General features: G+C 48.9%; 1 protein-coding gene and 6 non-coding genes across 7 annotated transcripts; 4 read left to right on the top strand and 3 right to left on the bottom strand.

The window, feature by feature from the left end:
- Positions 1-5171: 5171 nt before the first annotated feature.
- Positions 5172-5244, bottom strand: TRNAK-CUU. The gene has a single exon. It is a non-coding gene; the product is annotated as a tRNA-Lys (tRNA).
- A 466-nt stretch (positions 5245-5710) lies between these two features.
- Positions 5711-5782, bottom strand: TRNAA-UGC. The gene has a single exon. It is a non-coding gene; the product is annotated as a tRNA-Ala (tRNA).
- Positions 5783-8296: 2514 nt separating this feature from the next.
- Positions 8297-15686, top strand: LOC111139676 (tripartite motif containing 7). The gene is made up of 8 exons (XM_022492020.1): positions 8297-8818; positions 9732-9827; positions 11135-11365; positions 12148-12170; positions 12467-12582; positions 13096-13131; positions 14570-15108; positions 15573-15686. The coding sequence occupies exons 1-7, from the start codon at positions 8312-8314 to the stop codon at positions 15079-15081; spliced, it is 1521 nt and encodes a 506-aa protein (XP_022347728.1). The 5' UTR covers positions 8297-8311; the 3' UTR covers positions 15082-15108; positions 15573-15686.
- Positions 15687-19018: 3332 nt separating this feature from the next.
- TRNAT-UGU lies at positions 19019-19091 on the top strand. Its single transcript has one exon. It is a non-coding gene; the product is annotated as a tRNA-Thr (tRNA).
- Positions 19092-21578: 2487 nt separating this feature from the next.
- Positions 21579-21650, top strand: TRNAP-UGG. Its single transcript has one exon. It is a non-coding gene; the product is annotated as a tRNA-Pro (tRNA).
- Positions 21651-21947: 297 nt separating this feature from the next.
- TRNAV-AAC lies at positions 21948-22020 on the top strand. The gene has a single exon. It is a non-coding gene; the product is annotated as a tRNA-Val (tRNA).
- A 429-nt stretch (positions 22021-22449) lies between these two features.
- TRNAL-AAG lies at positions 22450-22531 on the bottom strand. The gene has a single exon. It is a non-coding gene; the product is annotated as a tRNA-Leu (tRNA).
- Between the last annotated feature and the right edge of the window lie 5467 nt (positions 22532-27998).

Below are 27998 nucleotides of genomic sequence, written 5' to 3'. Positions count from 1 at the left end.
GTGCAAGTTTAAATTCTTCTACCCTCCTGGTTTCACTCCCAACTCGGGGCCTCCATTCACCTGTCTTCAGGGGGCCCAACCTTACTCCTCCAAGTGGCGCCCTACTGCCGCTCCCCGTGTGCCCCCTAAGGCAGACCCACCTGGCGTCTACTCTGCATTCCTCCCACTGTGTTCTCCTCAGCGGTGGCGAACCGTCAAAAGGACCATCAGTCCCTCCAGAGGTGTCTCACCCAGGCGCCCTCTTCACCCAGCCTCACCTACAGCTCGTTGGTCTGGAGCCTGTGGGATGCTGCAGGTGTGTAGAAGCAGGCTCTAGAGTTCAAGGGGGCTAAGAAAGTGAAGGCTTCAGGGAAGCAGCCAAGCGACTTTTGGGGGAGCCCCCCAAGCCCAGTGCTCCTGGCTTGAGAGATGTCGGTAGAGATGCACCCCTGTGCACCTCTGTAGTGCAGCTTGCTTTCCCGCCTGGAAAATAGGGCTCATGCTGTCACACCTGATGGGGCATGCTTAACACATCTGACAAGCAGCTTCTTTCCCAGCACTTCTATCAAACTGGGAGGCCAAATAAAACACCAGTGTTGTAAATGACATTGCCTTTGAAGTTTCACACATCTTAAATGCAGACAAAACATTACCAAAAAGAGCATAAGGTTCTAAAAAAAAAAAAATCAATGCCCATCTCTTTGTCATTTCTCTTTCATACTTATTTGTACACGTTCCAGAATTTACAGATGTAACTCACCCACCATGAAGGCTAGGGATTAGCCATGGAACTTAAGAGACCCAGAGGAATGAAAAAGGAAGGATTCTGGACCTCACCTGGAGAATTCTTCTCCTTCTGCTGCTGATGCAATTTTTTCTGTTTTTGTTTTGTTTTGTTTTGTTTTTCATGTTTTAATGAGTTGAGGTGAGTCAGTACATGCCCCTCACCCCAGGTTCTATACTGCTGGAGTGTCTCCCGCACACCCTCCAAACTGACTTCCTTGGTGGCCCCAGAACTCTGGGAGGTCAGTACTATCACTCAGCCACTCTTGCCAGAAGGATTTTTGTTTGTGCCTCAGCTAACCTAAGAGTTTTCATCCCTGCTCCTTGTGGAGACAGTAAACAAATCCAAAGCCACAAAGTTAACACCAAAAAACAAGCTGGACTGGGACAACAAGCTCCACAGGAAGCTGTCTAGTTTGAGTCATACTTCTTCTGGCTTACACGTAATGCTAACTTGTCATTTAACATTGACATTAACATTGTCATTTAAAGCTTTCCTAGACTTATCTTGTTTCAATTAATGCTATTATTCTCTTGTTGATGCTTAAATTATAGCTGCTTATCAGTGGGAGCCCCTTCACATTGGCTACTTTATCTTTTCAGCATTGCCCTCACAATTTGAAAGTATCTTTGTTTCCTGGAAGCAACTCATGCTTTGGATCCTTCTGTAATATTTCCTGCCTTAGGATGCAGGAGGTTGTACAGGGAGCTTCAAATTTTTTTTTTTTTTCAGTGATGAGTAAAAGAAAAGGCCAAATCTAAGTGCCAGGACAATGCATGGAGTCCAAGGTCTCTGATTCCCCCACTTCCAAGTACCCTAGGGAAATAGTTTAAAGGCCATGAGTTAATACTGAGCATTCTATTTAACTGTAGCTTTTGCTAGATCTTTACATTTTTTCAAATAAGCCTCAATATCATTACTGTACAAAATTACTTAATTTTTTAAATCTCTCACTCATAAGTATATAAACTTTTGCTTTATTTAAAAAATATTTTTATTAGGAAATTTAAAGTAGAGACAATGGTATTATGAAATGCCAAGTACCCATCATCCAGCTTCAGTTTTCTCTCTTCTACAATTCCAATTTTATCTCTTCCCACCCCACTGGCTCTATCTCAGAGGGTGAAAAGGACTGTGAGAAAATTAATGAGGGAGATCTGATAGAGTGGCAAGCAAACAGAGGACAGCATTAGAGAAGGGCTAAGAAAGATGTATCAGAAGAGGTGACGGTGAGCTTAGTCAGGAAAAAAGGAGCCAGCCTTTCAAAGATCTTGGGAAGAGGCCTTTGGGAGAGGGAGCTGAGGGTTGGGAGGCTCCGAAGTAGGAGTGTGCTTGGTGGATTCAAGGCGAAAAGGAAGACCAGGAACTTGGAGGATAAGGATTCACAGCCATACCTCCCTGGCTCTGCATTCTGGTGATTCCTTCCACACCAGCTGCTGATTTTGTTTACAAGCGGTTAGAAAAATGTGTGGAGGACACCGGATCTATACTCTTAAGAGGACTTCCAGGCTAATGAGAAATACAGTAAGACTTCGATATGGAGTTTTTAAGGACAGATGAATGAACACATAGGCTCATTCAGAAGATTGCAAGTAGACAACACACGTGGTGTTTCTAACTGCTATGAGTTGGTGGTTAGGGAGACAACAGCAGCAACTGAGGTTCAGTTCCTGGCTCTCCACTCCAGCTGTGACCTAATCAGTGCCGCCTTCTCCTCCATACTCAGTGGGGGTTCAGTCCGTAATTGTCACCTGGAATGTCTAAGAGAAAATATCACCAGTGGCTCAGTTGTTCAGAATGATGCCTTTTGATAATCACAATTCATGAAGGAACTAGGGAAGGAACTAGTTAAAGGAACTAGTAACTTTTCCTGTTCCAGAAATTGCTGGTTTGATTAAAACAAACAAACAAACAAACAAACAAACAAACAAAAAAAACAACAAAAAAACCCCCAGTATTTGTAAATTGAACTTCAAACCTTGAGAAAAACTAGGTTTTAACATTTACAACTAGATAAATTGAATATTAATCACACAACAAGTTCGTGTTCTTTTCCATATTAAAAAACCTTCCTTAGTCCTTGGACGTTAAACATCTCAAATAACAGCAGAGAGAGTTTCCCAAAATATCCAGTGATTTTAATCCAGTTGGTCCTGACACAAAATGGAAGAGCAGGTCATTCTGGGTCATCTATTTGGCCACTGTTCCTTTAGCATGCAGTCCTCCAGAATTAGGTTGCTCTGGTTAACATTTTGTCTTCCTATTTGCCCCAAATTTACATTCCCCAGGACAACACAATGTGACCGAGACCTGCCTTTTATTTAGGGGATTTTGCACCCACAAACAAATGTGATATACTATAAACAGGGCAGCATTTGATGGTAGTTGAACCATTTCTCCTGATGCTACACAGACCCTAAGAGAAAGGCTTTGCCAACTCTAGTAAAAGGAAACCACTGACCGTTAAAGAAAGAGCTGATATTGGAGTATTTTTAGACTAGCTAGAAAATAGCTGTAAATAGCTTAAACAAGGAGATAATTTTCTGTCTCAAATGAGGTTTTAAATGAAAATATTCAAGGGGATGGTTTATTTATTTATTTATATGTAGATTATATATTTATATAATTATATAAGTAAATTATAAATTATATATAATTATCATAAACCACAAGTCACATGCATGACCTAATAATTTAAATATGCCCCATATGACACCAAGACCAAGTGGAAAAATCACATACAAATTTAATTTCTTATATTTACTTGGATTCTTTCTGTCCAAGGGAGAAAATTCTCAGAATAAGAAATAATTGAGTAGGCCTTTCCAGTTGTGTCGTGGCTTTGCAGTGATATCATGGTTTTGAAGAAAACATGATAGCCTTCACAGAAACAAGCCTGAAAAAAGAAAAAATGATGTTGTCCTATAGAAGCCATAAATAAGAGTGACGCTGATCTTCAGAATCTTTTGCCTGAGTATGTTCCTGTGAGCTGCAAAAAGAAGGCCCCTCTTCCCGTCAGACAGTGCCCTGCAATGGATATCATCTTATCTTGTAGGACAAGCAGTGAGGGAATTTGGGGGGATGGAGTCATGTCAGATTTGTTAAAGCTGCCCGTTGTCACCAAAGCAGTGGAAAAATAGGCAACCTGGTTCATGGCTGGCAGGAAGGATTATCAATCACCCCGTAGGATCTACAGTCCAGTGATTTATTTCCATAAAGTTACAATCACATATAAACCTTGACCCAGCAATCTCACTCCCAGGAATTTGGCCCACAGATATGAGTGCAAAAGTGCAAAATAACAACACTACATACTTATTTACTGCAGAATTTATTATAATAACAAGAGATTGGAAAAAATACAAATGTCCACCGGTAGATGATCTGTTAAATAAACTATGAGTCATCTACAGGTGAACATTATGCAGCTGCAAAAAAAAAAAAAGATTTAGAAAATTTTCTACATCTTGAGATACAAAGATCTTCAAATATGAGTTATAATTATCTTTTTGTATAAAATAGAGGAAAATAGAAATATATTTGCATCAAAAGATATATGACTGTGCAAGACTGTATACAACAGGTACAAAAATTGTCACCTAAGGAGGGAAGATGACAGACCCTTTTTGCTGAATATTTTTATGTATGGTACAATTTTTGAACAGTACAGTGTACAACCTACTCAAAAGAATGTTTTAAAAACTCATTTTGTGGAATTCTGTGGAAAATGCTATGGTCGGTTCTTCAAAAAATTGAACATAGAAATACCATATGTTACACTGGAATTAAAATTAGAAAGAAAAATAAGAAAAAAAAAAGAAATATCGTATGTTCTGCAATTCCACTTCTAGGTATATCCTCAACAGAAGTGAAAACAGGAACTTGAACAGATATTTGCAGACCATGCTAATAGCCACATTATTCACAAAAGCCAAAAAGGCAGAAGGAACCCAACCAAGTGTTTATAGACAGATGAAGGGTTAAAAAAAGTGTAACGTGTGGATATATATATAATGGAGAGTAGTCATAGTGATAGTAGAATGGTGGTTGCCAGAGGCTGGAGGAAGGACAGAATGGGGAGTTAGTATTTCCTATGAAAAAGTTGTGGAAATGGATGGTGGTAATAGCTGCACAACTGTGTGAATGTGTGTAAAGCTACAGAACTGTACATGTAACAATTAGTGAAACAGTAAGTTTTATTACGCATATTTGAACAATTTTAAAAACTAATAATTCACATACACTTCTGTAAAATTCATTTTGTTAGCAGTAAATCACAAATTAATGAACAAAGCTATATCCACAATACCGCACACAAGAAATTGCCAGAATAGAATTTCTCTAATCGTCTCCGAGAGAGTCAAGAAGTGAACCAAACTGAAGACATAGGACAAGAAAAGAGACGCCGCGCCCAACGTGGGGCTCGAACCCACGACCCTGAGATTAAGAGTCTCATGCTCTACCGACTGAGCTAGCCGGGCGCCCGGCTAAGTAAACTTCAACAACTCTTACTTCAAGGTAGGATTCAGGTTATCGGCCGCTTCAGACACAAAAGGAGATTTATTTGCAAACTCCAGCCGCTAGGAAGACCTGGAAACTCAACCTCCGCAGATCCTGCCCGACCGCTCCTCCCACCTGGGTCTGTTTTTTTTTTTTTTTTTTTTTTTTTTTTGCTTGCTCTGCTCTGCCAGCCAGCCAGCCTTTTCCCACTCCCGGAAAGCGCAGGGCGCAAAGGAGGAGAAACGTGGGCCTCATAATGCCACTAGCACGCTCACCTTGTGATATTTTAATCAGGAGTTTAGAGGTAGGGGCTTGGGTGGGTCCCGCCGCCGCCGCTCTTTCCAATCTGGGCGAACTCCAGATGCGGGATTTGCCCGCAGGGCTCTGCGAACATTCGCCGTTTGAAAACTTGGCAGGGAAAGAAAAAAGGAAACCGCAACCCCGCGTTGGAGATGCCGGGGATCGAACCCGGGGCCTCATACATGCAAAGCATGCGCTCTACCACTGAGCTACATCCCCACTTTGCTAAAACCTTCTCTGTACATTCTCTTGGCTGCTTATTAGTATGGGCAGTGGGTGTACTACGAGCCCGGTAAGACAGCCCAGATGCTTGCAAAGCCGGTCGGGCAGGGCCGGAGGTGTGTTCGAGCCCTTCACTGACTCCAGGGCAGCGGGTGTCCACTGAGGGACACCGGCGGGGAGAACAGAGCCGGAATAAACACCCGAAGGCAGCCGTGGAAAACGTAGGGGAAACCATCAGGCACGATGCCCCAAATGAACTGTGAGCCAAAAAGGGAAAGCAAGGAAGACTGTGTACAGGCTGCTACGTTTGTTAACCAGGAAGAACGGGAGTGTAGTAAACGACATAATATTTGTGTAAAAATAATTCAGAATCGCAAAGTTGATCGTTTGGGATGGAAGGAGCATAGACCCTGGGCACATTTTTCGCTGTGAACCACTTCTGTAAATCTGAATTCGGAACCACGTTTAAATCAGTTCAACCCAAGAAAAGTTTACTTTTCTTACTGTGCAACAAGAATTGCTCTAGAAACCTGGGGATCCAGCCACGAACAAAACTGACACAGTCATCTCCTCTAACAGCTCAAATTCCAGAGTGTTAGAGAGAAAACAGAGCCAGGTTGAAGGACAAGAGTGTGGTAAGAGGTGATTTTAAACAGTGTTGTCCCGGCCGGCTTCACTGAGAGATGACATTTGAAACAAGACTGGAAGGAGGTGGGAAGTTTGGGAAAGCCATGCAAGTATGGGAAAAGAGAGGTCCCAGTAAAGGTAAAAGCCAGTTCAAAGGTGCTGAAATAGGATCTTGCTGGCATTTTGCAGGAATAGCAAGGCAGTCCCTGTGGGAACAGAGGAGTCAACAGGGAAGAGTGATAGGAGATGCAGGTAGAGAGGCTGGGTGCAGGGGGTGGGGTCAAAGAACAGGTAGGGCCTTTGGAGGATTATAAAAGACTTCAACTTTTACTTTGAGCAGTGGGAGCCAATGGAGGGTCTGAGCAGAGGAGAACTTAAAATTGATCTGACTTAACATTTCAACAGGACTGTTCTCATAGCTGGGTGGAGAAGCTGGGGTAGGGCAGTGTGACCGAAGGGGAGAGAACTGTTGTGATCATGAGGTCATTGGAGATGGTGTAGTGGAGGGCGTGAGTGAGGACACACAGGGGATTGAGGGTGGAGCATGTGCATTTTTTCCTCTAGGGAGTCGCAGGGAGAACTCCCAGTTTGGCCTGAGCACCTGGAGGGATGGAGTTGCTGGTACATGGGGTGGGGTGGGGAAGGCTCTGGAAGGAACAGGTGGAGGGGCAGATTAGAAGTACAGTTGTGGATATGGTGATTGTGTGATATCCCTTAGAACATGCTACTGGGAATGGGATGTGAGAGCCCGGAATAGCAGGGGATGCTGGGTGGGGATGTGTACTGTGGCATCCGCAAGAAGAGGGTCTTTCAAGCCAAGGAAGTGGAAGAGATCAGGAGTGAGTATAGACAGAAGTCCAAGATCTGAGCAAGTGCAGGAAGAGGAGGAGGAACCCACGAGGGAGGCCAAGAAAAAAGTAGGAGAGCCAGGGACTACAGCATCCACAAAGATGCCTGGAAAGAGTGTCAGCAAGGAGGAAGCATCCGAGGAAAGGGCAGGTGAGGTAGACCCGAGGAGGAGCCTTTGCCTTTAGGTTACTGAGGTCACTGGTGACTTTGACATGAGTGGTTTCTGAGGAGGGTGGTGTCTAAAGCCCGCCCCGAGTGCCCTTTGGGAATGAGGAATGGTGGTGGAACCACATACTCCTGGCAGTTCTGGAGGGACAGTAGAGGACTGGGTTCGTTTGGTGGAGATTAAAGTGGGAAAATGTATTGTAAATGTATTATTTGTTCAAAGCCAAGAATTAAAGAAAGAATAAACAAGAGGGAGAACAACGGTGGGAGAAGAAGCCACAGAAGTGGATACAAGCCACGCTTGGGGGTGGGGGCAAGAGCCACGTTCCAGACCCTAAATTTAGCTCAGCCCCGGGCCAGGACAAACCTACACTCCGGGAACCTGACACTGCGGCCCGGGCGCTAGGCCCTTGGCCCGGCCGTGCTAGGTCGAGCTCGGGAGTGGCGCCCAGCTGGGTGTGTGCGCCCACCTGTCCAGGCCCGTTTCCCACCGCTGACTGGATCAGGCTGGGGGTGGCCTAGAGAGGCTTGCGGAGGGTCTGGGCGAGGTGGGGGGTGGGCGACGGAGAGGGGACGCCAGGGGACAGAGGAGGCTACAGACCAAAGCCAGTGTTTGAGGGGCCCCGAGTGGGGCGCACGGCGCCGGCCCTCACTTGGATCCGATCGGTAAGTGAGGTCTGGCCCGCCCACCGCGCGCTCGCGCCGGTCTCGCTTCCCGGCCGGGCAAGCTCTCAGCTCCGGTCTCCGACAGCCCGGCTCCAGCCCCGCCCTTCCTCTCCCAGTGGGTGCTCAGAGGCCGGACCTGGCCAACCCACTCGGAGCCGCGTACTGTCGGGCCCCTCGACTTCCCCAGCACCGCCCGGCTCAGGCGCGCCGAGGGAGCGCATGGCGGCGGTGGGGCCGCGGACGGACCCCCGCGCCGGGGCCGAGGCGCTGGCCCTGGCCGCGGAACTGCAGAGCGAGACCACCTGCTCCATATGCCTGGAGCTGTTCCGCGAGCCGGTGTCCGTCGAGTGCGGTCACAGTTTCTGCCGCTCCTGCATCGCGCGCTGCTGGGAGCGCCCCGGCGTGGGAGCTCCCGCGGCGTCCCGCGCGCTGCCCGGCCCGCTGCCCTGCCCGCAGTGCCGAGAGCCCCTGCGTCCCGGCCAGCTGCGGCCCAACCGGCAGCTGGCCTCGGTGGCCACGCTGCTGCGGCGCTTCAGTCTTCCGGCGGCCGCGCTGGGGGAGCGCCGGCCCGCGCAGGCGGCGGCGGCCGGGTGCGTCCAGCACGGCGAACCGCTCAAGCTCTACTGCCAGGACGACGGGCGCGCCATATGCGTGGTGTGCGACCGCGCCCGCGAACACCGCGCGCACGCAGTGCTGCCGCTGGACGAGGCTGTGCAGGAAGCGAAGGTGAGCCCCGCGCCCCGCCCCCACCCCGCACAGACCGCCAAGACCCAGCTCGCGTGGCGTTCCCGCGCGCGCGGCGCATACGGCCGGCGGGCAGGCGGGGGGCCTGGGGGAGACCCTGTCTCTTTCCTCCTCTGCCGAGCTACCCAGCGCTGGGTGCTGAGTGCGGCTCTCTCTGTGTCGCCGCCGCTCCGCCAACACCACCCTCCCACCCACCTCGAGTTTCCCTCTGGGCTCCCTACTGGCCCGCCTTCGCAATACCTCCACGGACTTGGCGATTCTCTCCACGGCTTCCAGCAGTATCTCGGCCACACCCACACTTCCCTGCCCGCTCTCTCAGCCCTTTCCCTGGGCGTGGCTCTGTGCTGCGCCCTCGCGTCCTGGGGTCGAGTGGGACGGCCTTCCGAGGGGTTGGGGCCAGGCAGTGGGGGACTCCTGGATTGAGTAGAGAACCAAAGACTGTCTTGGGCTGTGTCAAAGATATGGATCTGGGGCAGTCTCTTCCCTGCCTCCTTTATGGGGTGTCCACAGAGGCTTCGGGCACACAGCCCCCAGTCTTTCTTTACTCCTTACTCCACTCCAGCCCTCCCACCCAGGAGGCTTTCTGATGGTGAGGAGGAAAGCAGAGGGGAAGACAGGTAGGCTGGGCTTGTACATAGCCTGCATTTCAGCTTGGATGTGTACAGATGGTCTTTAGGAAATAAGACCTTGGAGCTTAGGAGTTACCCTTCAGTTGCCCTCTTCCCTTATGTGAGCCTGTGCAGGTGGTAGCCATCCCTATGTCCAGATATGGCTTCAACCCTGCCTCCTCTCTTCAATGAAGAGGTTCTCTTTCTCCTGGATAGCTCCAGAAAGGCACAAGTTGGGGTTTTCAGAGTCCTCCCCCCATAATGTCTCCCTTCTCACCCCCCTGCAGGAGCTCCTAGAGTCCAGGCTGAAGGTCTTGAAGAAGGATCTGGAGGACTATGAGGTGTTTCGTTCCACGGAAGAGAAGGAGAGCAAGGAGCTTCTGGTGAGCTGAGCATCCCCCAGGTGGGCCCTCTGTCAGTGACAACAGAGGACCGCCCACCATCCTGGCCCTGTGGGGGCATTCTTTAAAAAGAAGTAAAGTCAAGGGGCACCTGGGTGGCTCAGTGGGTTAAAGCCTCTGCCTTCGGCTCAGGTCATGATCCCAGATCAAGCCTCACATCGGGCTCTCTGCCCAGTGGGGAGCCTGCTTCCTTTCCTCTCTCTCTGCCTGCCTTTTTGCCTACTTGTGATCTGTCAAATAAATAAGTAAAATCTAAAAAAAAAAAAAAAAAAAAAAAAGGTAAAGTCAAGATTGAAAATTGGAGGGATGACAAATGTTAAAGGAGAACATTTAGCTGAGTAAAATTTGCAGATATTATTGGCTTTATTCAGCAATTCATGAATGGGGCAGCAGCCCATCTAGCAGATAGGAAAGAACTCTGAAGGGGCACCTGGGTGGCTTGGTTGGCTAAGCGTCTGCCTTCGGCTCAGGTCGTGATCCCAGGTCCTGGGATTGAGCCCATGTCGAGCAGCCTGCCTCTCTGCCTGCTGCTCCCCCTTTTTGTGCTCTCTCTTTCTCTCTCAGACAAAAAACAACAACAAGAACAACAAAAACAAAACAAAACAAAACCCCAAAAACTCTGAAAAGCTATACAAGGCAAAAGATTTTATAGGCAGAAGGGAGCAGGAAGAAGGAATTTATACTACGCCAAAAAGCAGATTGGTTATTGCAAAGTTATTTTCCCTCTTGGGGAGGGTAGGGGTTTATCAGGTAGTTACTTAACTAATGCTGATCAGGGGATTCTTGCTTGTCTTTTTAAAAATTCTATTTCTGGGAAAATTGAATCTCTAATTACGTCTCTATTTCCTGGTGTGGGACTTAGCATGGGTGACTCCATTTTGGGCCCGCTGTCTTGTTTTTAACTCAAAATACATGTGTTTGGGCATGAGGAGGAGGTGACCTCAGTTTAATCCATACAGTGGCTCTGGGAGACCCTAATTTATTCTTCCTCCTTTCCAAATGAGACAGCTATAGCCCGGGGTGATTCTGTGGCAAGTTTGCTGTTGCTCTAGGTTGGTGAGAAAGCACATTTGTGACAGGGGACGTGAAAGCATGTGTTGAAGCTGCTGTGTGCTCAGAGTTGGGATATTTAAACTAGAGGATGTGGGTGGTGGGTATGTATAGGTGAGCCTCTGACCCCTGAACAGTGAGGTGGGTGGAATTCTGTCCTGTGGGATGGCTGAGGCTACTGTCCAAATGCTAGATCTTGATGTGCCATTGCCTCTCCAACTTCTACTTTCCTGAGACAGAAGCAGATGGCAGCTGAGAGAGAAAAGGTGAGCGCAGAGTTCCAGGCACTGCGGGCCTTCCTGGTGGAGCAGGAGGGCAGGCTCTTGGGCCGTCTGGAGGAGCTGTCCCGGGAGGTGACACAGAAGCAGAATGAGAACATAGCTCAGCTTGGGGGTGAGATCACCCAGCTCTCCAAGCTCAGCAGCCAGATCCAGGAGACATCTCGAAAGCCTGACCTTGACTTTCTCCAGGTGAGTCTGGATTGGCCAGAGGTATGAATCATTTATCCTAAGGCATCACAAATGGCAAGTGAGAACAGAGTCAGATTCTGTGAGTTTAGTAGAATCACATACTTGAGCAGAAGAGGACTGGAGAAGACTGCCCTTATTCTCCCGGGGTTAAAGTTATAAAAAGATAAAGAACTTTCTTGACCTTTAGCCACAATAAAGATCTTTCTGGTTTTACTCAGCGATTCGTGAATTGGGCAGTATCCAATCTAACAGACAGAAAGGAGATCCAAAGAGCTATATACAAGGCGTAGAGAAGCCTTGAGACAAAAGTCTCAGAAAATAATACTTCTCTTTAGTACATGCATTTGACATTTTGACATTTTCTACTCTACTTTCTTTGAAAGTAAATAGTCACGATCCACAAATAAACATCACAGGTCACAAATGGGTCAAGCATGGTCATTTAAAAGATGCTGATCTGAGTGACCAGTCATTGCCAAAGGACTGTGTCTTATCTGGGGCGGTGTCGAGAGTGCAGGAAACACTGGATCCCAGCACATGGCTCCAGTGATGAATCTGTAATGAAGGGAGCCTTTGCAAAGCTGTGGGAAGGGAGATGATGAGACACCCAGTCATCAGCCACCAGCAGAAAGCCATTGCCATCTGGACCCATGCAGATGGTGGGGGCTGGTACACCGTACTGCTTATTCCTCTAGAAGCAGGACAAGAGGCCAGTTTATTTTATCAAGGGTGACTGGAGGTTACCTGATGCTGAGTTGGTTTTCTTTTATCTTTCTTTCCAGGAATTCCGAAACACACTAAGCATGTGAGTGGACCTATGAGTTACTTAGGCCTCTCCAAGCTGGCTCTTCTCCTTTTCCACTGAGCTGTCTCTCTTCATTCCCTCACCCCTGACCTCTCACCTCCCAACTCCTACACTGTCTTACCTGTGTACCTCCCTAAGGCAAATGTCCACCTGCCTGACTGTGCATATTTTGGTGTAAGATCAGCCTCTCCTTTCTTCACCTCTCCCCACCAGGAGGACCTTGCCATCCTAATTGTCTTAGCCCATTGGGAATAGGACAGTGTTTGGGGGCCTTCCTCAGGGTCTTTGTCCTGCAGATGCAACAATGTGCCTGGCCCCAAGCCAACCACAGTCTCTTCTGAGATGAAGAATAAAGTCTGGAATGTTTCCCTCAAGACCTTTGTCTTAAAGGGGTTGCTCAAGAAGTTCAAAGGTAAGAGGCCTGTGTTTGGGGCTGGGCCATGCAGTGCTGGTGCCATGTTGTGTTTCTGGTAGTTTAGGGTCCCAAGGATATGCCTTTCCAAAAGTTATGTGAGAAAATAGGAACTAGGGTGTGTCGAGGCCAGATTGGTGCAGGGAAATGGTGGTAGCAAATCCATTCAGCAGCAGTTCCCACCCCCCATCTTCCTAGCACAAAGATTCCCCCAGGGACAGTCAGGGTAGAGGTGGGTAGTAGGAGCAAAAAGAGGGATGAGGAAGAAGAGCTCAGCTCAGACCAGCTCAGGCAAAAGAGGGGGTAGCTGGAGAGGTAGAGCCAGGATACTGCCCTTCCCCATCCCCCACACTTGACCCAGTGCCTGCACATCAACTCTCAGCCTTTGGGGTGTCTGGGGAGTGGGTGAGCAGGTAGGGCTATAAATGTCAGAGGAGGTGGTATTGCTATCATTGCCAAATAGACAATCTCCCCAGTCAGTTACACATACACTGCTTTGTTTCTCCTCCTCAGAGGATCTTCGGGGAGAGCTGGAGAAAGAGGAGAAAGGTATGATGGTTGTTGTGAAAGGGAGTTCCCATTATCTGGCCATGCAGAGAATCCAATCCTTGACCATGAGGTTTCTCTGGGCTTTGTGCATGCTTGTTCCTTCTGCCTGCCTGCCTCTGCTTTCTGCTGTCTGCTTCCTCATCCTTGCCCCCCAATTCTGGCTCCCTCAGGCTGCAGTGGGACCTGTAGGCCTATAAATTGTGGGTCACTCCCCTGGACCAGGCGCTCTCCCCTCTCCCCACTCCCAGACAGACAGAGACCTCTCCTGGGGACACAGGTTGTATGTGTGTGTGTGGGGGGGTGGGGGTGGTCAGGGAAAGCAGGAGGAGACTGAAAAGAGGAAGGGAGGCAGTTCTGATTACTGCAGAGCTCTGGGGTGAATGGGAGCCAAACCCACAGGAGGGCAGGCGAGGGGAGGGCACGTACTCCTGATGCTGATGACTGAACAAGCTAAGTCAGAATTTACCTTAGAAGAATCTAAACCAGCTGAGTCAGACCATGCCCCTCCTTTGTGCAGAACCCTGGGACAGCCCCTCTCCCTCACCACAGTCCTCACTGGTCTTCCAGGCTGAGGGATCAGGCCTCAGTGCACACTCTTCCCCTGGTTTCCTCTGTGCAGACAAGACAAACCCTCCTAGCTGCTCTTGAAGTGCACCAAGCACACACCCACCTCAGGGCATTTGCACTGCATTGGCTGGGGCTCAGCCTGGTATATGCTTCCTCTAGACCTCAGTATATGTGGCTTCCTCACTTCCTTAATGTCATTGCTGAATTGCACAGTGAGGCTTTTTCGCTTTCCCTCGCCACTCTGGTTGAAATTACAGCTTTCTCTCCTGATTCTTCTTATCATCCATATTTATGTTTTATTGTCTCTTCTCCCCTCCCCCCAGAAAGGAAGCTGCAGGAGGGCAGGGATACTGAACTGTGGGATTCCCCGGGGCCACAGCAGTCCTGGAAGATAGTAATTAGGACAAGTGTGCACATTTTAAGTTTTTATTATGAAAATTTTAAACATACACAAAAGTAGGAGATCTCAATGAATATTACTTTCTCATCACACACCTTCAATTAATATTTTTCTTAAACACCCTTACCCACTTCTTCCCACTGGAAGCAAATCACAAATAAGTTCTTTCCATAAATATTTCCATAAATGTTATCTCTAAAGATATACTTAAAAAAATTAGAAAACCACGAAACCATAGTCACCATTAGAAAAGGTAACAGTTCTTCCAGTATCTAGTGTTCAAAATCCCCGCCCCCCATTGTCTTTTAAATGGGATTTGTGGATCTCTTCGAACTGGGATCCCAATCAGGTTCCTACCCTCCACCTGTCTGACTTCCCCGCGTGCTTGTGGGGGGATGGCGGTGGAGAGGTAGCCGGGGAGGGCTGAGCGAGGGGCTTGCACGGGACGTCCCTCCCTGTGTCTGCCTTCAGTGGAGCTGACCCTGGACCCGGACACGGCCAACCCCCGCCTCATCCTCTCTCTGGATCTGAAGAGCGTGCGCCTCGGACAGCGGGCCCAGGACGTGCCCTGCCACCCACGCCGCTTTGACACCAACACGCGAGTGCTGGCGTCCTGCGGCTTCTCCTCCGGGCGGCACCACTGGGAGGTGGAAGTGGGCTCCAAAGACGGCTGGGCCTTCGGCGTGGCGCGGGAGAGCGTGCGCCGCAAGGGCCTCACGCCCTTCACCCCCGAAGAGGGCGTCTGGGCGCTGCAGCTCAACAGCGGCAAGTACTGGGCGGTGACTAGCCCCGAGCGGACGCCCCTCAGCTGTGGCCAGCTGTCCCGCGTGCGGGTGGCCCTGGATCTGGAGGTGGGGGCTGTGTCCTTCTACGCCGCGGAGGACATGCGACACCTGTACACGTTCCGCGTCAATTTCCACGAGCGCGTGTTCCCCCTTTTCTCCGTCTGCTCCACCGGCACCTACCTGCGAATCTGGCCTTGAGAAGGCTTCGTCCGCCTGCCCCAGAGGGTGAGTCAGGCAAGGGTGCCTTCCTCCTTGTCCCGGCTGCCCAGGGGAAGCAGTGTCGGAGCCTCCTGGTGACTTCGGGCCTGCCCCCCTCGAGGCTCCCCGGACTTGGCCTGGGCGGCCTTGGAGGGGCACCTGCAGACCCACAACACTGGAGCCAGCGGAACAGGCGATGTGGAAAAGGGTTCGGGCACCTGAGCGGGGGAAGAGAGTCCTTGGCCCCTGGGGCCTGCCCTCTGCCTGCTGGCGGCAGGTGGATCTGGCCTGAGCTATGGGGAAGTGGAGGGGGGTGAGGAGGGAGCCCAGTGCTGACAGAGGTACTTCCCATCTCTGGGGCTTCCTGCCTGGGCTTGCCATGGCCTCTGGTTCTGTCCAGCAGCACCAAAGCCAGTGCTGTCCTCAGTGCGCAGGGTCAGGCCCAGATAGCCGGGTTCACCATCCTTTCTGGTTTCCCTTCTTGTCTGCAGTCAGCTCTGCCTCCAGACACCTGGATCCAGCCGGCCTGGGGTCTCTACTCATAAAGGAGTACTGTACTCCCTCCCAGCTCAGAGAACAGCCTGGGCCAGAACTGGAAGGAGATTCTTGACCTGTACACGAGAGGAAAGCCCAGGACCTGGCTACCTTCCAGTACCCCTCAAGCTGATGATACAGAAAGAGTGATATGTACATTCTCAGCCACAGTGACAGCCCTGTGTTCTCACAGATGCCTGAACCCCTTTCAGATGCCAAGGTATAATCTCCCTTGAGTAAGGAGACCACAGGTTATGGAATTTTGAAACACAGAACAGCACTTACAATTTTACAGACACAACTGCCATCAGCAGACATGTCTCTGACATACCCTTTCTGGAACTAGGCAAATGTACGCCAGCAGCAGCCTAGTGCCAAGGTCTGTTCAGCCTGTGCCCTGGTGGGGGTATTAATCCCTTGGCTGATTGGTCCCTAGCTTCTGTTTGGGTGGGCTTTGGGGAGGGGGTGTTGGGCTGTTCCCCACTTAATGCTCCCCAGGGAAAAGGGATGAGGAGATGGAAATACAGATTGAGCTCATTTCTAGGGTGGCTGAGCTCATTCTTGACTCCCCCAGTCTGAGTGCAAGAGCACGGCAGGAGCAAATGTTTCTGCTAGACTGGGTGAGCAGGTGTGTTTAAGTGTGTGAGGAATGTGTGCACATGTGTTAATATCTCGGATGGAGGGGGCAGGGGTGTATGTGTGTGGATTACAAAGAGGGCATTTATCAGCATGTGAATAAGGTTTAGGTGTTGCAAACAGACCTATGTCAGTTTGGTAAGACCCTATTTTTCATTTGTTGTTAAATATTAGCCACCCCATATTTAGGTCAGGGGCCTAGGTTTCCTCCCCCACTACCTGGTTACCTGGCTAGATGAAAGTCAGTCTCAGGCCTATTCTGTCCCGCACAGGTTTAGACAGGTGTATGGGCATGTAGGGACAGTGACAACTGGATATTCTGGTCTGCAAGTGTCATGGAGTTCCTGTGCTCTGTCCCTGAGAGGTTTCAAGCACACTTTGCATACAATGGTCTTACAGGGCAGGCATGATACTGTTCTAGAGGCAGACCCAGTGGACAAAGCACCAGGTAATCAGAATCCAGTGACTTGTGGGCTGGGGACAGGTTCATATAAGAGTCCAGCCTACAGGGGTGGCTGAGTCAGTTAAGTGCCTGGCTCCTGACTTCAGCTCAGGTCATGATCTCCAGTGGTGAGATCGAGCCCCTTGTGGGGCTCTGCGCTGGGCATGGAGCCTGCTTAAGATTACTCTCTTTCCCGATCCATCTGCACAACTCCCCCCGCCCCCACACCAGCTCATGCTCTCTCTCTCCAATAAATAAATAAATTTTAAGAAAAAAAAGAGTCCAGGCTACAGTATTATTGTCTCATTCCAGAGGGTGAGTCCTATGTGGAGAGTAGCTTTAGAATACTATAGCCAATACATGTATTTGAATCCCACTAGTTTCCACAAGGAAAACCCATTTTTAACATTCACTTGCTAATTAAATTGGCTGATGTTATCATCAAGCCCTAATGGTATCTGGGCTTGTATGGGTTTTGGATTGAGTAGCACAGTTAAAGTCACATAACAACTGTGCTGCAGGATATATTACAGGTCACAGAAGGGGGGTGTCTGGAGAAGGTGCCTGTAGGGCCAGGTCTGGGGACTGCAGGGCTGGCTGGCTGTGTGTGTATTTCCAGCTTTTGTGTTTGAGAATGGGATTGTGTGCCTACTGGAGTATGTGTGTTTGCAGAATAACTACACAGATATCTATATATCTGAAGAAATATAACAACAGTTACAGTAACAATCACAGATTGGGGATAAGAGACGCTCTCTTTTGGTCACCAGAGCAGTGTAGTGACTTCGGATATCACTCTGCGGGTGTGAGGATTTGTGTGATTGTGTGCATTTTTCTCTCCCATCCTTTGGGCATCCCAAGATCTGGGAGATGTTTGGGTCTCTGAAAGCAATGACTGGCTTAACTTGGTTCGTTCAGATCCCACCCATGAATCCCAGATCCTTGAGTTGCATGAGCCATTTCCCTGAAAACAAACAACAACAGCAGACCATTACATGGCTCAGCCTGCAGACTGGAGGGCACCCACAGACCCAAGTCACCTGGCCTTGCAGGGACCGTGGGGCAGTTTGGGCCACCAGGTCAAGGTCCACCATTTGTAGCCATCACTTTGTTCTTTTAAGTTTTATCTCAAGTCTTTAATTCCAGTGAGTTAGCATCCAGTGTTTTATTAGCTTCAGGTGTACAATATAGTGACTCAACACGTCCCTACATCACCCTGTACTGCTCCTCATGACAGGTGTACTCCTTAATCCCCATCCCCTATTTAACCCCTCTTCCCACCCCATCCCCTCGAATAACCATCAGTTTGTTCTCTACAGTTAATAGTCTATTTCTTGATTTCTTTCATTTTCCCCCCTTTGCTCATTTGTTCCCTAAATTACACACATGAGTGAAATCATAGAGTATTTATCTTTCTCACTTATGTCCTTTAGCATTAGGCTCTCTAGCTCCATCCATGTCCTTGCAAATGGCAAGATTTCGTGGGGTTTTTTGTTTTTTGTTTTTTTTTTTTTGGCTGAATAGCATTGTATTGTGTAAATATACCCCTTCTTTATCCATTCATCAGTGATGGACACTGGGCTGCTTCCATATCTTGGACACCGGCCACTTTCTCATCTCCTGTCCCTCACCTGGGCTCTCATACTCTCCATGTCCCGTATCCCTTGGGCCTTTAGGGGCTCTTAGGAAACTGGTTCCGCAAGAGTTAAGGCGGGCCCAATGGGTTGCCTTTTCCTAATTTGTCTAATTTTCCTAATCCTTCACGCCCCGACCTTCTGATTTCTCCGACTCCCTCTCTCGGGTTCTCCCCCCAGATCTCTCGCTGCCCACTGAATCCCACCCTCCAAGCCCGCACCTGGATTTCTTCAGGACAGGCCTGTTGACACCCTCCCCGTAATGCCTCCCGCGCAGCCCTGATCTCGGGCCCTCAAGCTCGTACACAGCCATCCTTGGCCCTCTCCAGCCAACGGGTCTTCGCCCCTGACCCCTAAGCCCCCGGAAGACCTTGGGCCCTCCTAAGGCCCGCCCAGTGGAGGTCCCGCCCCTGACCGCGTAGCTTCTTGCCCTCCCCCGTCCCTCACAGCCCGGAAGGGCGCTGCGTCTGCCCTCTCTCCGCGGGTATTTCTCTCAGGGTCTGCGGCTTGGCCTGCTGCCCTTGGCACTGGCAGACATCAATGCTGAGACGGCGGCGGCGACATTAGGCTCTCTTTGGCTGAAAGGCGGCGGCCCGCCTCTCAGCACTTGGTTCCTCCCTGCGGCGCTTTGCGGCTGCGCGGTGGATGTGGCGGTGTCAACTGCTCTTGCGCAGAGAGCCCAGTTGCAGTTGGCTCCATAGCTCAGGGGTTAGAGCACTGGTCTTGTAAACCAGGGGTCGCGAGTTCAAATCTCGCTGGGGCCTTCGCTCAGTTTTTTCCACTCCTTTGCAAAAGCGGAAGATGCGTGAACCAACACGAATTTCCGCCCTTCTGGGAGCCAGGCCCTAGGTTGAACTGACTTGTCTTGGCTCCTCGGATGCGGGGTGACGAGAAGTGGCCGCATTTCTCGAGGATCCAGACCCCCTGCACCCGTGGCGTTGAGGTCACAGGCTCCGCGGGCTCCGCGCAACCTCTACAAAGCGGTCCCTCGCGCGTTTCGCGCGCTCTCGGGAAGTCTGCGGCGGATCCTTCCGTTCTCCTCTCACCCCACTCAGCCCAGGGCCAAGTCCTCATTTCCTCTATCTTCTTCGTTTAGTGGGGACGAGCTGTCTACGCCCACCTTCCCACAACACACCCTGGGAACCTGTTTCAGTCGGGAGGGGGGCTAGGTTTAAGCCCCCGCTTGGCTTGCCGTGGGTCCCCACAATCTAGGCTCTGTAGTGAGGTAGTCGCTCCCGAGGCCAGGCCGCTCCCGAGGTGCCCTGCTCCTGAGGGTGGGCGCATAGGGGTGGATGAATCCTGGGAGTCCGGGACGCGCAGGTGTCGGCAGGTGCAGATGCGGCCCGGCTCATCCCGGGCGCATCTGTCCGGACCTTGATGCAGTCTTGGCTCTTTGGATGCGAGCGGGCTGATGGGAAGGCCTGAGCGCCCATTCAACAGTCCACTCATCCCTTCTCCCGCGTCTCCCCAGGGTTCCGCGAGTGGTTTTCTCCACTTTGGGGCACCGGGCCGGGTTGTTTCCGAAACCCACACGGCGCTGGAGTGCGGCTTGGAGTTACCGCGGGGACCTTTTTGAAGGTCCCCTTTGACCGGACAGAGGGCTCCTGCGGGCTGGGATGGCGCGGCGGGTCAGGGTCGCAGCCTGGGCAGAGGCCGCCTGGTCGTGTGCAAGCAAAGGCCGTGACGGGCGGGTCCCCAGCCCTCCCGTGAGCCTGGCTCCCTCCCTATCCGGCAGCGCCCCCATCGCTCTCTGGGGATATACCCGCATTTCGTACGCTTGACTTCCTTGAACAGCATAAATGAATGAAAGTCAGTTTAGTATATATTAATTCTGTGTTTAAAAGAAAACCGAAATGGTTAAAAAAAATGGCTAAAAAAAAAAGCAAATGTCGCAATGAAAAACTTTAGGGCAGGTGTTCCCATTTTTGGACGTCTGCTCGCACTTTTCTGATATAATCCCATAGAGAAGGGAAGCCAATGCTTGCAACTCGGAGGCGGTCGTGACCAGGAGCGCGAGGACATACGGTGGCCCAGGACAGAGCCCATCCAACACTTCGCGCGCACGAAAGGAGGCGAGGTGCCAGTTAAGGAAGAGGCCGGTTAGCATCTTGTGCTCCGAGGAAGAGGCCGAGGTGCCAGCGAATGAAGCGGTCAACGCAGAGGCCTGAGCAAGATCCTGGAGTGGCAGTGGGGACATGAGCACTGTGTTTCCTGGAAGAGGGTTAGCCCATTCGTCTCCCACTCTGTTTTGCAACAATCTTCGTAGGGAATTTTTCTGGGAATTTTTGGGCCACCTCTGAGTGGAGTTTCGTGAATTTTACATCAGGGAACCAAAATCAGTTTTTCTTTTTCTTTTTTTTTTTAATGGGTTTGGTTTTTTGTGTTTTTTGTTTGTTTGTTTGTTTTGTTTTGTTTTTAATTTGTTTGTTTTTTGTTTTTTAAATTTCTTTACTTCCGGATAACCCAGTGCAGTTAAAGCCTTTTGGGGGAAAGCAGGTCCAAGACGAAGGAGGAGCGCACCCTCACAGCCTTGGACTCTGGTTCGCCGCGAGCGACCGCTACTCCCGGGCAAACGCTTCCACGCGGAGAGCCGGGGCGCCCAGCCTGCGCGACGAGTACGCACGCGCTCTGGTGCGAGCCTCCCGAGCTGGGCACCCAGGCACTGCCGCCGGTCATCTCGTTTCTACCCTCCGCTTCCCTACATTTGCAAATAGCTTTGCAAAGCTTTGCGTTGCTTTTCACATTTGCATTAAAAACAAACAAACAAACAAACACGAAAGCCCTTTTACCAGGCGCCCCACCTGAAGGGACCACTCGGGCTTCATTTCGCCCGTCGCGGCGCGAGAACCCGTCTGTCCCGCCTCCCCTCCAAACCTCGCTTCTTTTCCTCTCCCGGAGCACTCCGGCTGCTCCCGGACTCGGCGCCCAGGCCCGGGGCCTCCAGACTTGGGCCTCGCTTGGGCTCCCTTGGGCGGGGGCTCCCCGTCCCCAAAACGGAAGGGTGCCCCTGCCTGCTGTCCGAGGCGCGCTCGCGGGGAGGCTCTCCCAGCGCACAGAGAGGGGCCGAGGGATCCGGGAGCTTTCGCGGGGCGAGCTGCCCACAGGTGAGGTTAACGGCATAAGTGGGGATTGCGACCCCGAGGTCCAGGGGATAATTCTAAAACGTTAAAAATAAAACTTCCCATTGGTGACCAAAACCTATTCCAATCAGACCTAGATTACGCACTGAACCAAAACAAGAGGCACGGGGTGGCTCGTTGGTCTAGGGGTATGATTCTCGCTTTGGGTGCGAGAGGTCCCGGGTTCAAATCCCGGACGAGCCCGCTTTTTTCATTTTACGTGGTTTTAAACTCCATTTCTTCTCGGGCGGAAGGTTGGGGTCTTGGGCAGGCAGATGGCGGACCCGAGAGTTCCGAGGGGCTGGGGGGTCGGGCAGAAGGGCGGGTGGAAGAGCGAGTGCGTCGCCCCGAAACCGACGGTCGCTCGCACAGCGGCTCGCGGTTGTTTTCCGCCGATTCGGGAAGCGGCGCCTTCTCTTCTCAGCCATAGAGCACTGTGGCCGCCGCCACGGAAGGCTTTCGCGACGATTAAGAATATTACAGGGATGACGCCGCCGGCGGGTTTCCGTAGTGTAGTGGTTATCACGTTCGCCTAACACGCGAAAGGTCCCCGGTTCGAAACCGGGCGGAAACAACGTGTGCGGCTCCTATTTTTTTTTTTTTTTCTTCCTTTTCTTCCTGCTAAAATTTGGGGGAGACCATGAGCCAAACTCGGCCCCGGCTTAGAACATCCACCGTCAACTACTATTCGGGATTTATTACCCTGGGGTGAATTTTGGAGACTGTACGGGACAAACCTGGCTTCGGTTCAGGACGTCCACCATCCTTCCTCTCCGCCTATTTGGAGACGTGGGCGCCTTCTGTGCGCTCTTCCAGGACGGAGGCAAGGATGGCCGCCCCGCACGCCTGTAACCACCTGACCCCAGCCCCACCTGAGCGCACAGAAGGCGCAGAGCGCGGCGTCCCGCCGCCCGCTGTGTGACACTGAAAGCAGACAGTGCCCAATTCCGCTTCGTCCCACTCTTTGGGATCGATAGCAAAACGGCACACTGCGCGCCTCGGGTGGTAGCGGTGGGATTCGAACCCACGACCCCGAGGAAACTGGAGCCTTAATACAGCGCCTTAGACCGCTCGGCCATACTACCCCGCCGGACTCGTGCTTAGGGTGTCGCCTTTCCCTGCTGGTAACTTTGCAAGGGTCTTCAGGGAAAGAAAGCGCTGGGAAGAATTTAGGGTTAGAGCAGACCCCTATCCCGACCGGCGGGGTTAGTCTGACCAGAGCCCCCGGGCTCCACCCGCGCGCAGAGGAGAGGGACTCGCGGAGCGCACGCCCTCGGCCCTGGTTTGGGGAAGGACTCTAACGCCCACCCTTCACTTTGGAGAATGGGCGTGAACCCCGCGGAAGGGAAGCCTATAGCACCTGCAGGTTTTTTTGTTTTCTGTTTTGTTTTTCCAATTTGTTCCGTGAGTGTCCATTATTTTTAGAAATTAAATAAAGGAGAGGGGAACCCTGCATGCACCCCCCCCTTAATTTTTTTTTAACCCATAACCTTTTTTTTTTTTTTTCCTGGCAATAGAACCAGCGCTTTTAGAAGAGGCCGTGATCTCAGAGGTCACAGTTCTGCTGCCTGAGGTGTCCACCCTTTTAAACAAGTGTTCCAGCTGGAGATATCAAACCTTCACAAAACACGCTGGATGGATACCCTATGAGGAATCCTCCCTCCCCTCCCCGTTATAAAAATCCATTAAAAAAGAAAAGAAGAAAAAGAAAGGAAAGGGAAGAAAAGAAAAAAAGATAAGAAACAGCACATTCAGGGAAAAAAAAATAGAAAAATATTCACCGGAAAACCCACAACTTAGAGATAACTATCAGTATTTGGTGAATTAACCTCCAGTTTCTTTTTCCGTTAATTACCCCCTGCACCATGTCTATCTGCTATAGATACAGATTTGAAATATGCTTTTTAGATTATGTCGCTAAATCTTCCCAAACCTCATTTGAATAGCTGGGTCTAAATTCTTGCTGATGAGAGAAGTTTGAATTCTGTCCCTGGGGTTTTGACTTTTAATGAGAGATTGAGGAGGGGTGGGTAGCCAGTGCTGGAGTGGAGTACACTAGGGTTACTGTACCATCCTAGTAGATTTATTTTTCTCTTGCTTAGTTTCTTAATGTAAAGATTGTCACGAGATTCTTAGAACTGTATACAGCTGTGTGTTTTCAAGCCAAAGTGTGTATCTTTCAGGGCTTATGGGCATTCAGAGGCGGTCTCAGCTGAGTATCTCCTGTTTTAATAACAGGACCTTCTACTCAGTGAGAACCATCTCTGTCCCACACTGAGATCCTCAGCGTAGATTAGAAAATGTGTCCGCGCAGCTGCAGGGAACTGTGAATTGACCACAGCCTCTGCCATTAGCAGGGCTCTCATGGTCTACACATCTCCCCAAGTTAGAGTATCAAGTTCTTACAAGAGAGTGCCAACCAGTTTGGAATCTGAGATCTTCAAACAAAAAGCAACCTTCCTCCTGGCCAAAATTTTGAAATATAGATTCCACACAGAATTGCAAAGAAATGCAGGGAGATCTCATGCCCTCTTCACCTGCCCTTCCCAAAGTTGACATCTTGCATTACTACGGTATGGTCACAAAACTGGACATTGATTTTGGTACAGGCCACAGGGTTTATTCAGATTTCTCTATATAGTAGTTTTATCACATGTGTAGCTTCTTCTTACTGTCACCACAATCAAAATACGGAACAGTTCCATCACTAAAAGGCTCCTTTGGGCTACCCATTTCATAACCACACACAACCCCTTCTAATCTACCTTGCTCCCCATCCCTAGCATCTGGCAAGCACTAATCTGTTCTCCATCTCTGTAATTTTGTTATGCCAAGAATTCCATGTGAATGGAATGAGTACGTAGTCTCTAGAGATTGGATTCTTTACTCAGCATCATTCCTTTGGGATTCATTCCAGGTGTCAACAGTTCATTTCTTTTTATTGTTCAGTAATGCTCCCTGGTATAAATGTACCAAACCTTGTTTAACCATTCAACTGTTTCCCTTTATTCCTAGTTTGTCAGGTGTTTTTTATCATGAAAGGGAATTGAGTTTTGTCAAACACCTTTTCTGCATCAATTGAGGTACTCATGTGGGTTTTTTTATCCCTTTATTCTGTTAATATTGAAGACTTTTTCAATGTTGAGTTTTGATAGTTCTTTATATACTTCAGCTACAAGTCCTTTCTCATATTTATGTGGTTTGCAAATATTTTATCGCCAATCAATTTTTGACAAAGGTGTAAAAGCAATTCAGATCCATAGGCAAGAGAATATATGTCCCTAAGCAAAAGAATGAATCTCAATCCAAACCTCCCAGTTTACACAAAAATTAATTCAAAAGAGATCACAGTCTTAAATGTAAAATGTAAAACTATAAATTTTTTAGAATAAAAATAGAAATCTTTAGGACTTAGAGCTGGGTGAAGATTTCGTAAATTTGATACCAAAGAGGAAAAATGTATAATTTGGACCTCATAACAATTAAAAACATTTCCTCTATGAAAAACTGTGTTAAGAGGATAAAAAGATTTTAAAGTAAAAATGAAAGGCCTACATAATCATGGGTCGTTTTGCAAAAACAGCAATCTTCAACCTGTCCAGATTTCTTCCAGAACCACCTCTCTATTTATGAGTCAGAAGTTAGAATCTACTAAATACCTCAAAATGCCTCTCTCCCCCCAACTAATTTCCATCTTCCACAGAAGGGCAACGGGAGAGGAAGAGAGAGAATCTCACGCAGACTATTTGCTGAGTGTAGGGCTCAGTCTCAGGATCTTGAGATCATGACCTGAGCCTGAATCAAGAGTCCAACGTGGGGGCACCTGGGTAGCTCGGTTGGTTAAAGCCTCTGCCTTTGGCTTGGGTCATGATCCCAGAGTCCTGGGATCGAGCCCCACATCGGGCTCTCTGTTCCACAGGCAGCCTGTTTCCTCCTCTCTCTCTGCCTGCCTCTCTGCCTACTTGTAATTTCTGTCTGTCAAATAAATAAATAAAATCTTAAAAAAAAAAAAAGTCTAACATGTAACCGACTGAGCCACCCAGGTGCCCCGCACACTTGTGTTTATATAAGGTCAAGACAAAGGTTGTGTGTGACAAATCTTAGAATTACTGCAAGTATATCTTGCATGATGACAGAGCAATTCCACAGACATGAGTGCAGAAATAATGAGAATTATGTGCAAAAATGCTCCCGGCAGTTTTACTTATAACTCAAACCTGGAGAAAGTCCAAAGGTCCACCATATTTACACTGAATCAATAAAATCTTACAGAGTCGTATGTGGAATGATTACAACAACAATAACAAAATGGTCTGAATGTTTGTGTCCCCCCAGATTCAGGTGTTGCAATCCTAATGCTCAGCTCCCTGGTCCCTTCTGCCGTATGAAGACACAGTGAGGAGCCGACAGTCTGCAGCTTGAAAGAGAGCCCTCATCAGAACTCCATCATGTTGATCTCGAACTTCCAGCCTCCAGAACTGTGAGAAATAAATTTCTGCTGTTTATAAGCCTCTCAGTCTGTGGAATTTTGTTACAGCAGCTCATGCAGACTCAAACTAGCTTACTGTTAGAAACAACAACATGGGAGGTTCCTGGGTGGCTAGGTTGGTTGTGTCTCCCTTCCTGTCAGGTCATGGGATCTAGCCCAACATCGGGTTCCCTGCTCATCAGGGAGCCTGCTTCTGCCCCTCCCCCATTCATGCTCTCTCTCTCTCTCTCTCTCTCTCTCTTTCTTAAATAAATAAATAAATAATCTTTTTTAAAAAAATATTTTATTTATTTATTTGACAGCCAGAGATCACAAGTAGGCAGAGAGGCAGGCAGTGAGAGGGAGAGGAGGAAGCAGGCTCCCTGCTGAGCAGAGGGCCGGGTGCAGGGCTCAGGACCTGAGCCGAAGGCAGAGGCTTTAACCCACTGAGCCACTGAGGCACCCCTCAAAAAAAAAAAAGTCTTAAAAAAAAAAGAATCAACAACATGGATGGATTTCACTTACATTAATACTGAGCAAAAGAAGTCAGGGATAAAACATCCTATATTCTGTTATTTGCATACATAAGACATTCAAGCATGAGCAAAACTGATAGAAGTTAGACACCCTCTTACCTGGGGGAAGAAAGTGCACATACTGACTGCACAAGCACAGAGGAAACATATTGGTGCTGGAAATGTACTGTCTTGATCTGGGTGGTGGGCACGTGTGTGTGTGTGTGTGTTTGTGTGTGTGTGTATTCACTTGGTTGTGGACTTAAGATCTTTGCACATATAAAACTATTTATATAACAAAGATATCTTTGTGCAACAATTTTTAAAAAAAAATATGAATTCCTTAATTGGAAAGGCCATTGTATTCGATGTTTATTGCTGAATAACAAATTAACACAAATTTAGTGGCTTAAAACAACACAAATTGTTTTAGTGTTTTTTTAATTTAAATTCAGTTAGCCAATGTATAGTACATCAATAGTTTCAGATGTTGTGTTCAATGATTCATCAGTTGCATATAATACCGAGTGCTCATCGCATAATGTGCCCTTCTTAATACCCATCACCCAGTTACCCCATCCCCCTACTTCCTCCTTTTGTAACCCTCAGTTTGTTTCCCAGAGTCCATAGTCTCTCATGGTTTGTCTCCCTCTCTGATTTCTTCCATTCAGGTTTCCCTCCTTCACCACGATCCTCTGCAGTATTTCTTATATTTCACACACGAGTGAAACCCTATAATAATTGTCTTTCTCTGATTGACTTCTTTCACTTAGCATAATACCCTCCAGTTCCATCCACATCAATGTAAATGGTAGGTATTCATCCTTTCTGATGGCTGAGTAATATTCCCTTGAATATAGGAACCATATCTTCTTTGTCCATTCATCTGTTGAAGGACACCTTGGCTCCATCTACAGTTTGGCTATTGTGGCCACTGCTGCTATGAACACTGGTTCTTCTTCTTTTCACTACATCTGTATCTTTGGGTTAAATACCTGGTAGTGCAATGCTGAGTCATAGGGTAGCTCTATTTTTAATGTCTTTAGGGACCTCCATTCTGTTTTCCAGATGGCTGTACAAGCTTGCATTCCCACCTACAGTGTAAGAGGGTTCCCCTTTCTCCACATCCTCGCCAACATTTGTTGTCTTCTGTCTTGTTAATTTTAGCCATTCTAGCTGGTGTAAGGTTGTATCTCATTGTGGTTTTGATTTGTATTTCCCTAATGACTAGTGATGTTGAACATTTTTTCATGTGTTTGTTGGTCATTTGTATGTTCTCCTTAGGAGAAATGTCTGTTTGTGTCTTCTGCCCATTTTTTGACTTGACTCTTTGTTTTTTGGGTCTTGAGTTCAAGGACTTCTTTATAGATCTTGGATATCAGTCCTTTATTGATATGTCCTTTGCAAATATCTTCTCCCATTCCATAGGTTGTCTTTTAGTTTTGTTCACTATTTCTTTCGCTATGCAGAAGATTTTTATCTCTATAAAGTCCCAAAAGTTCATTTTTGTTTTTATTTCCTTTGCCTTTTCAGATGTGTCTTGAAAGAGGTTGCTGTAGCTGAGGTCAC

This window comes from Enhydra lutris, unplaced genomic scaffold (genome assembly GCF_002288905.1).
Source record: "Enhydra lutris kenyoni isolate GAN:26980312 unplaced genomic scaffold, ASM228890v2 scaffoldscaffold112, whole genome shotgun sequence".
Taxonomy (NCBI): Eukaryota; Metazoa; Chordata; class Mammalia; order Carnivora; family Mustelidae; genus Enhydra; species Enhydra lutris.
The sequence above is the reverse complement of the archived record's forward strand: the minus strand, read 5'-3'. Positions and strand labels throughout refer to the sequence as shown.

Excerpts from the sequence above, each read along its gene's own strand:
- LOC111139676 (XM_022492020.1), top strand. The coding sequence starts at position 8,312 with ATGGCGGCGGTGGGGCCGCGGACGGACCCCCGCGCCGGGGCCGAGGCG. Across the intron at positions 12,171-12,466 it reads TTCCGAAACACACTAAGCAT|ATGCAACAATGTGCCTGGCC; the intron begins GTGAGTGGACCT and ends TTTGTCCTGCAG. Across the intron at positions 12,583-13,095 it reads GTTGCTCAAGAAGTTCAAAG|AGGATCTTCGGGGAGAGCTG; the intron begins GTAAGAGGCCTG and ends TCTCCTCCTCAG.